The sequence below is a fragment of the Typha latifolia genome, chromosome 7 (assembly GCF_019914945.1).
Source record: "Typha latifolia isolate L0001 chromosome 7, TyphaL0001v2, whole genome shotgun sequence".
NCBI classification, from domain to species: domain Eukaryota; kingdom Viridiplantae; phylum Streptophyta; class Magnoliopsida; order Poales; family Typhaceae; genus Typha; species Typha latifolia.
This window is the reverse complement of record NC_133092.1, coordinates 2,109,583-2,121,754: the sequence shown is the minus strand read 5'-3', so window position 1 is coordinate 2,121,754 and position 12,172 is coordinate 2,109,583. Positions and strand designations below refer to the sequence as shown.

Genomic DNA, 12,172 nt, shown 5'->3' with positions numbered 1-12,172 from the left:
AAGATGATTAACACCAATTTAGACCTCGATCCCTCACCGACTTATCTATGCAACTAATTACTCTTTGTACTTATTTTTAATAGAAATAAAGGTCTTATCGACGTTTAGAATAAATAGTAGCGATAAACTCTTTTTAGTGTTAAGTTTCGGAGTTAATTATTTGGATAATAAATTTAGCGTAAGGGTACGGAACTCAAGTAAGGTAACGTGGGTATTCTAAATCCGTCCACCCAGGGGCAGTATCGTCAGAGAGATTAATACGATCGCAAAGGCCTCCCAGGCGCCCACCACGTGGGGTTCGGGTGGGCCCCACGAGTTGGACGACAACAGCCAGGAATCCAGCCTGGCAGGAGGACGGAGCTCAGCCCTTCATCCACGTGGGTGGGCCCCACCCTGAGAACGTGCCCGCTTCCCCCGAACGAAGAAATAAAATAGAAAAATAGGTTGTTTTTTTGCAAATTACCACCTACGTTTATGAAAAATCATCTCTTTCTTCAAAATTATGAATTGATTTCTCGTTCTAATTAGTTCGTGGGAGTATTCTAATTTATAAACATTTCTTTTTACGAAAATGCACTTCTTTTATACCTTTTTCGTTTATCGATAATTCAAGTGGGAATTCTCTTTTTGTCAAAGAATGTAGAATATTCTTACTAACATACTCGTACAGATGAACTTATATAAATATACAGTAAAGCAGGAGTCAATTTGCAAACCGCAAACAGAGGATGTTTTCGTAATAAATCTGACTATAGGGTTTAAGTGAAAAAAAATCCCAAAAGAAACATTTTAAAGGAGCGCATTAAAAGCGAGAGGAGAGGAAGCGCCCTCATTCGTTCCATCGCCTCCTCTCTTCTTCTCGTTCTCTTCTTTCAATTCCTCTCTAGAGAGAGAAAGGTTAGAGCGAGTGAGAAAGAGAGAGAGAGAGAGAGAGAGAGAGATCTAGCGTTTCGTTCTGCGGTATTTGTTGTCGTTTGCTCTGTGTGATCTCGGAAATGGCGGCGATCCCAAGATTCCCCTTCGGCTTGATGGCCGTGGCGGCCCTCATCCTCTGCATCGTTTTGCCGGCCGTGAACGCCCAGGCCCCGGCGCCGGCGCCGACGAGCGATGGTGAGTCCCATTCCCCGATCTCCCCTTCTCCTATTAATATTCTGTTTCTTTTTTCTTGTTCACTAATTGATAGATGGGATAAATTTTGTCCTTTTTTCATCCTTTTCGTTGTAGGGCTGGCTTTATTGAGTCTTTTCTCACCAAATTACTCCCATTTTATGAAATAACAGATTGTTTTGATTAAATTTATGAGTTTAAAATTAAGAAATCTTTAGGTTAAATGGAAGGATGAGTAATTTGCAAGAGGTATAAATTATGTACTAATATAGTACAATCCCTAGGCTCAGACACCAAGGCCTCTTCTTTTGAATAAAGTAATTAAAAAAAAGAAGCCTCTAGTCCTGTTTAAATGTTTTTTTTTTTTTTTTCCTTTTCCTCCTAGTTATTTGCAAGCAAATAGGATCTATCGGAAGTAGACATTACAGTCAATGGGTAAGCAAAGAAATAAAGGTGCTTACTTTGAGTTATTATTACTAACAAATGATAATTAATGAAAAAAATGTAGCCCTTAACAGGAAGCAAGTATAAAGGAAATCTTAGGCCCCTACTTGTTGAATGATAAGCTCTACTAGTCTAAAGGATTGATCATTTTTCTTCCTTTGTTCAGGAACATCAATTGACCAAGGAATCGCATATGTGCTGATGCTGCTTGCCCTGGTGCTCACCTACCTCATCCATCCATTGGATGCTTCCTCCCCTTGCAAGCTTTTCTGAGAGGCTTTAAATGTGGTAAATAGATAGTTGTGAGGAAAGTGATGGGCATGAGGTTGTAATGGTTGTTCATTTTGTTTGGATCTATTATTGTGACCTTGCGATATAAACATCTGGTTGGATTGCTTTCACCGGCCTGTCGGATTCTTCCTCCTTGCTAATATTATAGCATGTGCATGCGACTGCTCTTAGTATATTAACTGCCTACATTGTCCTTGGAAATCTACTTGCTTTTTTTAAGGGGCTTGGCACTAATTTATGGCTGTCAAGTAGACTTGATTGGAAAGTTTGTAGCTTGTAGCTTCAGCATTCAGTGATGTATAGAGAGAGTAGTACTTTTTGTTCAAAAAAATATTATCATGCTTAAGATAGCTAATGAGTTTGAAATACTACAATATTACCTCAAGCTTGGCTTGCCAGTTTGTCAAGTCTGAAGAAAGAGGAACTAGAAACTAGTAAATGACTTGCATTCTCATGTGTTAAGATTGTTTTCATGGCTACTTATTCCCAATAGGTACCAAAATGCTTCTACTGTACAACAGTTACTTGGCTGGAAGTCAGTTCGATAACTGTACAAGAATACATAACAACTATTATAGACGTATATGAAGTAGTACAACAGATGCAATTCCAATTAACCTGTAAATGAAAAGATAAATGTCTACTTCATTGTGCAGAAGAAAGTGACAATAATCTTCCGCAAAAGAATACGTGCTGAACTTATTACAAAGAAGTGCAAAGACAATTGGCAATGGTTTTAGCCCCGTTTTGGAGGACAACATTCATTAAAACTTGGATATCATGGGAATTGAGGTACTATTCTTTCTCAATCGTGATATGAACCATGTTGTTCTTAAGCATGATATCGACTACAATGCTTTCAAAAAAACAAAGCAGTTCAATTAGGGCCAGCGATGTCTCTGAATGTGGAGACATGTTTCCGGGAAGCAGTAATGCAAGACTGCCCAACTGTGAACCCCTCTGTCCAATTTTCGTCTGGAGAACTCTAACCCTCATGGATTTGCATGTCTTCGATGTAGAACGAGCTTGACAACTTCATAAAAGGAAATAACAATCCCAACTGAAGGACCTGCCCGGCCAACTCGTGGGCCTACACCCGTAAAAAGCCCTTTCACACCTTCATTCCTGCAGCAAAATTTAGTGTGCAGTAAACATCCATAAAGGAGAAAAAAGTAAGCTTTCAATTCTGTGCAACTTCCGTTATTAAGGTGTCAGATATACCATTGAATTCTTAATCATTTCACAATGAATTGCATGATGGGCTTGATTTCTACGTCAGAGCTCAACTTGGTCATAGCCATAAAATAGCTGTGGGCGATGATATAATATTTGCATGCTTTGCAAACTTATCAACTAGAATTTTTCTTCCGGCTCTGCCACTGGGTACATGGTGTTCATTTCCTATCTAATTTATCCAGGAACAACGCCAGAATCTCTTTTATTATGTTTCATAGTGCATTCAAAATAAGACAATGTGAACTATGGCATTATGTAACTGACAAGGGCATAGAGAGCATCCAGCTTCTCTTATGATATAACTTTTGCAAGGAAGCTCTAGTCCCCTAGAAAAGTTGACATTATCTGCGATAACTAAAGAAGTATACCTCCAAACCTCAAGGAGTATTTGCCTTGTGTTCATTTTCCGTACCCTTGATGGATCTTTCTGTAACAGGCATGAAGTTGCAGTTATTACATTTGAGAAATAAAAAGTTCATTAAGAATTAAGAAATAAGAAATAATATGTTCTCTGAATCAGGCCATTTAAAATCTTAAAAAGATAAAAAGGAAAGTTAAGAGCCAATAATGTCTGGCAAGGCTTTAACCAATTTAGACAATGTATTCTGTAACCCTTCTGGATCTCCAACCATACTAGAAAAAAAGCTTATCTAAAATACTAAATTTGATTGTTTGAACCTTGCCTCTATCTGTCTACGTGTCTTGGCAACATCAAAAGGACATGTAGCAGCAGAAGCAAGAACTCCCGCAACAAAACCAGCTGAGAAGTTGGCTCCAAAAACTGTAGCCAAGTTCTCTTTATCACCAACTAATCCAAATAATCTCCTTCTCACCTGTAGAAATCGATTCAAAACATCATAGGGCAACATACTGATGAATATATGCCATGGCTGTTACACAAATGTTGCTAAGGATTTATACAATTAAACAGACCAAAAGCGGAAGCACCAAAATTTTACATATGTTAGAGCAAAAGCTTACTGGCTCAAGAGTTGTCCAGCAGATAGCAGAAAAAGGAACATCACGGGCAAGTTGTGCTCCCAGACCTGTCCATAGCAATCGGTATCCCTGCACTGTTTGCATCATTTAACAAGTAGAATTAATATGATATTAAAAAATATGCTTTAACTAAATTACCAAGCGACTTGTATATGTAAAACCAAGGGTGCGGCAGCCTTCATTTGGTATTCTGATGGAAAAACTTTAATGATCTAAAAAGTAGAAGATGAGAACGAGCTAAGGATTTTTCTCTTCCAGTGGGATCTATTTAGAAGGTAAGTTAAACAGTCACCAATAAGAAAATTGTCCACATACAATTCTCGAGAAAATTTGCACTTCGCCATGGTGATGGTATGCCATGCAAAGTCTTCCACATTCCAGGGGGTTTTGCTCCAGCTTGAGACTCTTTAAATGCCTGTCATCAGTACAGCAGGTTCCTCTAATAACAAAGAATGATGATCGGAATGGGAAATTAGTCTAAATTAATCATATATACAAAATAATGATTGCACACAAAAACTAATTCACTTTATTTCCTTATATGCTAATGTGATGTGCCTCATCTATCAAAGCTCCACGACAAGTAATAAGGTCATTTATTAGATAGAGATTTTGCATAATTTTGAGTTCCCTCAATGAAAGCGCTGATTGGGTCAGGTCCAAGCTTGATCAAGCCTGGCCGATCCGATGATCAGCCCTAAACTTGGTATAGTACCCAGATTCTAGTGGCAAGCGCCCTATGCCCCATGAACAACCCTAAATTGTATGTGCAACTATACTAGCAGCACAGACCTCAGATAATGCAACAGTTCATTGCAATCATGAGGATTAATCCACTAAAAGACACAGACAACAAGATAATAGAAAGCCTACCTGCATACGTATTTTTGCAAGCTCAATGGGAGAGCAAGCTATACATGCCAGTGAGCGTGCAATTGAGCCAGCAACTAGAGGAGCATAAGGTGCCAATTTGGGAGATCTCTGAGTGGTGAACTCCTCAAGCCAATTGCGCAAAATGTCATAACAAGGTAAGTAGATGCCCACCTGTAATGTCAAGAGTTATTGACTCACAATTGCGAAGCAGGAAAGAGGTGACTGGGTCACATATTCCTGAAGGCAAGAAACCTAGTTCTTTTAAGCATTTGAAGCAAGCATACAAGCATCCAGAATGTACAAGATCAACAGTAGCCGACAAAACATCAACCTAGTGCAACACTGGAACAAGGCTTAAGCATCTTGAAATTGTTGTAGTGTAGATCTATAGCATTTGAAAATTGTAATGCATTACTTTGCAAGCCCTTGGCACCTTGCAAGATTATGTGCTTACATATACTAATTAAATGACGTGTTCATAGCATTTGCTTATTTGCATGGAATATCAAACTTTTAGATAGTAATATTTGATAATTATAGGTTGTCAAGTCTTCATTGCAATAGTAGCTCCACCATCTGAACAAATTTATAACAGCTTGCAAAGTTGCAATAAATTCTCACGATATCATTCTTCTAAGATAATGAGAAAAGCCTACTTGAAGGGTCCTAATACTTATAATATCGCTGACCTACGAGCATCTAAATTTGTCAAATAGTGATTTTACTATCATCTGTCTTTTTTTTTTGTCGCCTACATTTGACATAGACATGTAACATGACAAAGAACAGTTGATTTGTAAGGCAGCTGAAATTTAGATATCTGCTTTTACATGCCTTCTTAGCACTAAGGCTCTATTTGGATACGATGTATATTTCCACCTTGGAGTTTTAACACCATGGTAATAAGATGATGCATATCTTATTACTAAGGAGTCATAATACTATGGAGTTTTTAAACTATATGCTGTTTGGATGGGCTTTACAAATTGTATTGAATTTTACTCCAATTGTTTTTTTTTAAATATTCCAGTTTTTATAAAATTATTATTTCTCATTCATTACATTTATATTAAACTATTTTATAAACCAATTAATAAATGATCGGGGTTGCTATAGGCAATGAGCACGTTTGCAACAATTTATTTGTAGATCAAGGCTCGATGTTCCAGCTCCATCCACTAAAATGGAGAAAAGGTCCCTTTCACCTTTGCCAAAACTCTAGGCATACTTACATTTGAGCTTTCACAACATAATCCTTAATCAGTGAAAAATAAATCAAAAGAAAGATAAGAAAAGAATTGCAAGAGAAAAGCTTAAAATCAGTTGTAGAAAGAGGAACAAATGTATGCAAAAATTCAGAGATAGGATCAAATAGCCAAGACATAAAAAGGACGTAAAATGCAGATAAATAATACTAGGACAACCATCTTTACCAATTCACAGCAAATACAAGTATAAACCATAAGAGGTGCTGTCAAACAGCCCCTATGTATAATTTTACTATGGAGTTTAAAATACCGTGGAATCAGCTAAATACCACAGTATTCTAAGTATCCAAACATGCCCTAAGAGTTTATGTTTTACTTTGCATGTAGAGTCTGCAGAACTCAAGATATTCTATCTCACTACTGCATAAGCTACAAGATTTACCAAGCTCATGAGAGAGCTATTTGGCATCAATAGTTCCTTAATTGCATTAGCATACTGAATTGAACATTATATATAATAAATAAAATTACAATATTACTTAGCATTGTCTTTCCATTTACAAAATGTTAATCTTGCTGTAAGTAAAAATATAAGACAAAACATCAAAAAATAATAAAATTTTGTTTGCATGCGCAAGCATCTATCTATAGAATAATGAACTCTTATCATAAGTAGATGAAGAGCAATAGAGCATACAAAAAGCTACAGAGTAGACCAGACAGATCGCGGGTTGTAGTTTACTTACATAACAGGTTCCACAATAAAGAGCTTGATGTACTTCATTATTTACTAAGAAGCAAAATCACGGCAAGAAACTAAAGAAATTTACCGTTGGCACAGCCAATAATAAGCTCGCATTTGTACCCCTCCACAATCGAGCTAATCCTTCCTGTAAGACTTCCTCAGTTATAACTACAAAGGACATCTACACCTAAGAAGCTATAAAGGTAACATAATGAAGATTACAGTAATAGATAACTGCACTTAAAACTAAAATAAGAAAGGAGACGCATTTATTCCGATCAAATATGGTAAATAGAAGTTTTTTACCTGTCTTACAACTTTGTAGAATACATCCAATGTTCCCTTGTACTGAAAGCAAGCAGGATTGCACAACTGGCCTGAACCATATACTCCACTAGGACTGCATGAAGGATAGCACCTAAAATCTGACCACATCTGAGCAGCATAATTTAAATAAAATAATTGCAACAAGTTATTGAAGCCCACAAAAAGAAGCGTATCTTGATGGTCAAATAAAAAAGCACGGGACATCTGTCCAAATAAAAGAATCAGTAAAGCAAAGAAAAGTGCAAATGGAAGCAAAATCTTGTTGTGAAAGGAAACGATGACTGTGTACCACTAAATAATATCATTTTACAGAGTACCATGATATTAAGCATTTCAAAGTTTCAACGTACATCCACAATATGATTTCTCACGAGAGGAAAGATAGAAGTATAATATGAGAGAGTCAAAACTATGCAATAATTCTGCACAATAATTATTTAATCAGGACCAGGTACATGAGAGATAGGAAGAGGGAAGTAGGGTTACCATATGACAATATCAAGAAACAATGTGAAAAACAGGTGCAGAATTAACTAGTTGAAAGAAATTCAGAAGTAAGCAAAGGCCCTCAGTAGAAGGATTTTTATTTCAGCTATTAGATGTTGGAAAGATTCTAGATAGACTAGAGGAAGCAGAAAAGTTCTAGAAAACAGTCGCTTTTCTTTCAGCAAATGCCTGAAAGTTGCTCTGTCGTTTCAATAATAAATTTTAGTCCATGATCATTAACCTGTGGTAATTGAAGTGCTTTTTCCAACCATGAAAAAGGCACAGGAACTATGTGCATTCACATATAAAGTTTTGGAATTTAGGTTGGGCAGAGATTCAGTTGTCAGGCAATAAGAAAGAAGAAAATCCAAAATTGGGAAAATGTGCTTAGATTCTTGTAAAATAACTCAAATATCTAAGTAGCTTTGGTGCATATCATAAACAAGAACTTTTCTCATCAGTCACGAGCGAGAGTGGCAACATTCCAGCTAGCTCACTCAAATGCTAATCCTAACCTGAAAAAAAAGGAGCTTGTATACATACAAGGATATCTCATTATTGTTCTCTTATTTGTCTTGCTCAATGACCCAAAAAGTACAGTGCCTGCATATTTTTCTATTCTTTTGTAAATTAAATCATGTTGCATGTTTCAAAATTAAAGTAGATTAGTATGTGCCAAGTATGACATTCCAACTTCCAACAACTCTAAATGTGACAAAGGTTGCAACTGATTTCTTCGTATATAGTTAATTGAGACTATCATGTTTAATTTTGCACAAACTATTTGAATCCTAATACTGTACTTTTACAGTTACCACTTCATTAATAAATCAGCTTGTCGATGTAGTTTATCATAAGTACATTTCTCACTAATAAGTGATAGAAATCTAACAGTGGAAATCCATCATACCGGGTTATAGGTGACTCCTGCTGCCTGTGCTTGCAACCTTGTCTGCAATAAAAGGGCAAGGAATACATTGATCAAAATGGAAGCCAACAATTCCACTAAGAAACCAAATTTTACAACCGAAGAAGACGAAGAATAACAAGTAATGCAAAGAAAAGAGAAAGTGTTCCAAGGGCAAGGTAAGCTAAGACATACGCGGCATTGTTCTCATTACTAAAGAGACTGTATTTACTATTCCAAATTCTTTACAAATTTGGATCAATATACAATTAATACCACATAAAAATGTCACAGTGCAAAAATGAGTTGTCATAAAGTTGCCTCAGAAATTAGCTGATCGCAAACACACGACCCTAAGTCAAAACTATCAAGAATCCTGCAAGAAAGAATAACTTCCTTCTACACCAAGAATCGTCACAAAGAGTACCTTCGCGACATCAAGAGGATTAACAAGAATCGCGGAGACAACGGCAGCTCCTGCGGCGGAGAACACTCGCTCGCCGAAACCCATGCCGGAGTCCGACGAGGACAAACGACGAGAAAAGGCGGAGGAGGAGGAGGAAGCGGACGACTCAGATGCTTCCATTGGGTAATCACAATTGTTTGATTTCTTGGACTTCGGATTTGAGAGGGAGAAGAATCGTGGAGAGACGAGAGAGAGAGAAGAATCGTGGTGAGAGCTCATGGCGACACGAACTTGGTCTTTGGACCTACGGATTCTTTGGTCAGGAGAGCACGAAGGCGAAGGAAGCATCTACTACTTTTTTTTTTATGGAGGATGACATCCGACCCGGATCCACTCCGATCACAGCTGGACTATATATATATATATATATATATATCCGACGTAGAAAAGGCGAAAAGCTACACAAAAGAACCTATGAAAGGGTAAAGTTAATTATTTTCCTTTAACTTTTTTATATAGTATTATGCCATATTTTTACTATTAACATAGTATATTTTTTGTAATTAAGTTTGGGTAAGCATATTTTATATATTTCCTTATGCTTCTCTGTATATTATTATGAATTTTAAATGGTATTACAGCAAATCTAAATGCTTTAATATGGATTCCTTACGCTTCATGAGGCGGCAGCAAGGACTGATGAGCTGCAGTTGGGCCATAAAAGCCCATTGGGTTAGTTGGGTACCCACTTTCTACCGTGCTGACCCCGAGATTCTAATGGTGATCCTTTCTATGGAGATGGAGATGATGGAGATGGAGATGGGTGAGATCGAGGCCGCGCTCGAGAGGATATGGGATCTCCACGACAAGATCAGCGACGAGATCCACGCCATTTCCCGTGCTCACTTTCTCAAATCCATCAAGGTCTTGGGCAAATCCGGACGATGTGGCAAGGGCGGAGCCGACCGTGACGGGGGGGCGGAGGTAGAAGACGACGCGGCCGTGGCAGAGGCAAAGAGCCTCAACGCCATCCGTACGGCTCTCGAGAACCTCGAGGACCAGCTCGAGTTCTTCCACGTGAGATTCTCCAGCTTTCGTCGTTAATTTATCTCCTTTTTTTTTTCCCCTTCGATTTGGTGCTGCGTTTGGTTCGTATTTGGGTTGGAGGAAGAAAGTTCTTTAATTTAATTGGTTGGTCGTATCTTTATTTGCATGTTGTGGATGTGGCAATTGATTCCTAAGCAATAGTAAATTTATTTGCGGAAAATGGACTATAATAAGGTTAGAAGTGGGCTATATGGTGACTTTTGATAAGTTCTAAACCTCTATTGTTGCAAACATCTGGTTGACAGGGTATCAATTTATCAAATATATCAAAATTTTGGAACAGTGCATCACCCTTCAATTTAAGGCTATTGAGAGTTATAGTGCTTCTGGCTTAGCGCATATATAAGTTTCAAATGTTAGTTTGTTGGAAGGCCCCTTGATCTTATCACGTTTTATTTTCTTCTTTTTTTCTTTAATCTAATAGAAAAGTTCAGCTGATGGGTATGATTGCATATAGTTTATCTTGGACATGAAAGTCCTGCTAATTATAATGATGATGCTCAGTCTTAATACCTTAACTTCTACCCTCATCAAATTTATTTGAAATGCTCAACCATGTTCTCTGAGCATCCCATTCTCCAAGTTGCAATCAATTTACCTTCAAAATATTCCATTGTAAATTTTGGAGATGTTTTACAGCAAATGGGCCTTAAATTTATGGTCCAAGTCGATATGGTTTTGGTTCCCTCGTTTTCTCTAAGCTGCAGACCATTGTTTGCATTACATGCTTAAGATAAAAGGTAACATAGGTTTGGGCTTACTCTTTTATTACCTAACAGTTTGAAATTTGCCCTCCAATGCCCTATCTAGGTGTTCCACTTCATCTTTTTTTTTTAATCAGTGATATCAATTCTCTAATATCATTTGAAGAGGCTCACAATTGATTTTACTGTGCAATTCCTTTCAATTGTTATTGCAAGTGCTGATGGAGTATCTTTGCATATATGTGCAATTTTGAATTATTTTTGTTGGTCAACTGGTGGTTGCGACTCACATGTAATTAATTGACTAGCTTCTTTTGTTTGTACATCATAAATTGCATCCGATTCATTTTGCCCTCTAGTTATTCTGTGGAAAATCATGCTAGCCAAGAACTCCTTTTTGTCTTGCTTCCTTCAATTTTTCCTGTGTCTAACATAATAACAGCACATTAAGGTACACATTCCTTTCCTCCCTGCTTGTATTTTACTTCCTATTGCTGCTATATGAAGGTTCAGTTTGTGTACACAGCTTTTCACTTAAATATATTGGATGATGGACCTGAGTGTGTTTGTATAGTAGGAATTGTTTCGATACTGAGTCAGATTTGATTGGTTTTCATATGTTCATGTATGCATTTAGTTCTCTGTGTTATGCTGCTCTGCAGTTTGTTCAATCGCAACAACGTTCTGAGCGAAATGCTGCAATAGCAAGATTAGAGCAGAGCCGCTTAGTTCTTGCAATGATATTGGCTGATCATCAGGGGAAGAAGTTCAAAGTCATAGAAGAGGCTGCAACATTTGTTGGTGATGTGCATGATACAAGCCTGTTTGTTTCATCTGAAAAACTTTATGAGATGCAGAGAAGTGAGACTGGTGAGTACATCGAAGATGACAAGCAACAGAGCTCGAGTGCTGTAATACAGATGTTAATATCCCATCTTTCTTCAGCTAAGAGCTCTTTTAGATTGGATAGGATTGTTGGTGGGTTGTTGGGGAATGCTGCAATATTTGGCGTAAGCATGCTCGCTTTTCTTCGGCTGCATCAAGTGGCTTTCAGGAGTGAAACTATGGAGGTACAACCTCAGTCATCTTACAGGAATATAGTTGAAAAGGGTACCTCCCAGTTGGAGAGATTTCCACAGGATAGTAATAGAAAGCATCTTACTGTGTTGTTAGCTAAGGGCTAGAGTTAATTTCTAACATGCATCATTTTTTTGACTGGATTGCCCGCTCCTACTGTTGTACCACAGATATATGTGAGTTATGTTTGACATACACGTTGCTTGATTTACTTTGAACAAACTCACAGAGGAGCTGATAGACATTACTTCCATA

General features: G+C 37.5%; 3 protein-coding genes across 5 annotated transcripts; 2 read left to right on the top strand and 1 right to left on the bottom strand.

Moving 5' to 3' along the window:
• The first annotated feature begins 786 nt into the window (after positions 1 to 786).
• Positions 787 to 1,952, top strand: LOC140792071 (arabinogalactan protein 41-like). Its single transcript, XM_073142892.1, has 2 exons — positions 787 to 1,110; positions 1,718 to 1,952. Exons 1-2 carry the CDS (start codon positions 996 to 998, stop codon positions 1,822 to 1,824), a joined length of 222 nt encoding a protein of 73 aa, XP_072998993.1. The 5' UTR covers positions 787 to 995; the 3' UTR covers positions 1,825 to 1,952.
• Positions 1,953 to 2,455: 503 nt separating this feature from the next.
• On the bottom strand, positions 2,456 to 9,415 carry LOC140792069 (mitochondrial carrier protein MTM1-like). 3 transcript variants are annotated; one of them, XM_073142889.1, is made up of 10 exons: positions 9,051 to 9,410; positions 8,627 to 8,668; positions 7,210 to 7,338; positions 6,989 to 7,048; positions 4,951 to 5,121; positions 4,393 to 4,492; positions 4,060 to 4,151; positions 3,762 to 3,911; positions 3,447 to 3,505; positions 2,456 to 2,967 (listed from the first exon to the last, which is right to left on the bottom strand). In XM_073142889.1, exons 1-10 carry the CDS (start codon positions 9,375 to 9,377, stop codon positions 2,835 to 2,837), a joined length of 1,263 nt encoding a protein of 420 aa, XP_072998990.1. In that variant the 5' UTR covers positions 9,378 to 9,410; the 3' UTR covers positions 2,456 to 2,834. The 3 variants fall into 3 exon arrangements, with proteins under 3 accessions (XP_072998990.1, XP_072998991.1, XP_072998988.1); XM_073142890.1 differs by having other exon boundaries at positions 2,830 to 2,967; positions 3,757 to 3,911; positions 9,051 to 9,415; XM_073142887.1 differs by lacking the exon at positions 2,456 to 2,967 and having other exon boundaries at positions 3,161 to 3,505; positions 9,051 to 9,414.
• Positions 9,416 to 9,667: 252 nt separating this feature from the next.
• LOC140791743 (plastid division protein PDV1-like) lies at positions 9,668 to 12,172 on the top strand. The gene is made up of 2 exons (XM_073142387.1): positions 9,668 to 10,106; positions 11,503 to 12,172. The coding sequence occupies exons 1-2, from the start codon at positions 9,690 to 9,692 to the stop codon at positions 12,022 to 12,024; spliced, it is 939 nt and encodes a 312-aa protein (XP_072998488.1). The 5' UTR covers positions 9,668 to 9,689; the 3' UTR covers positions 12,025 to 12,172.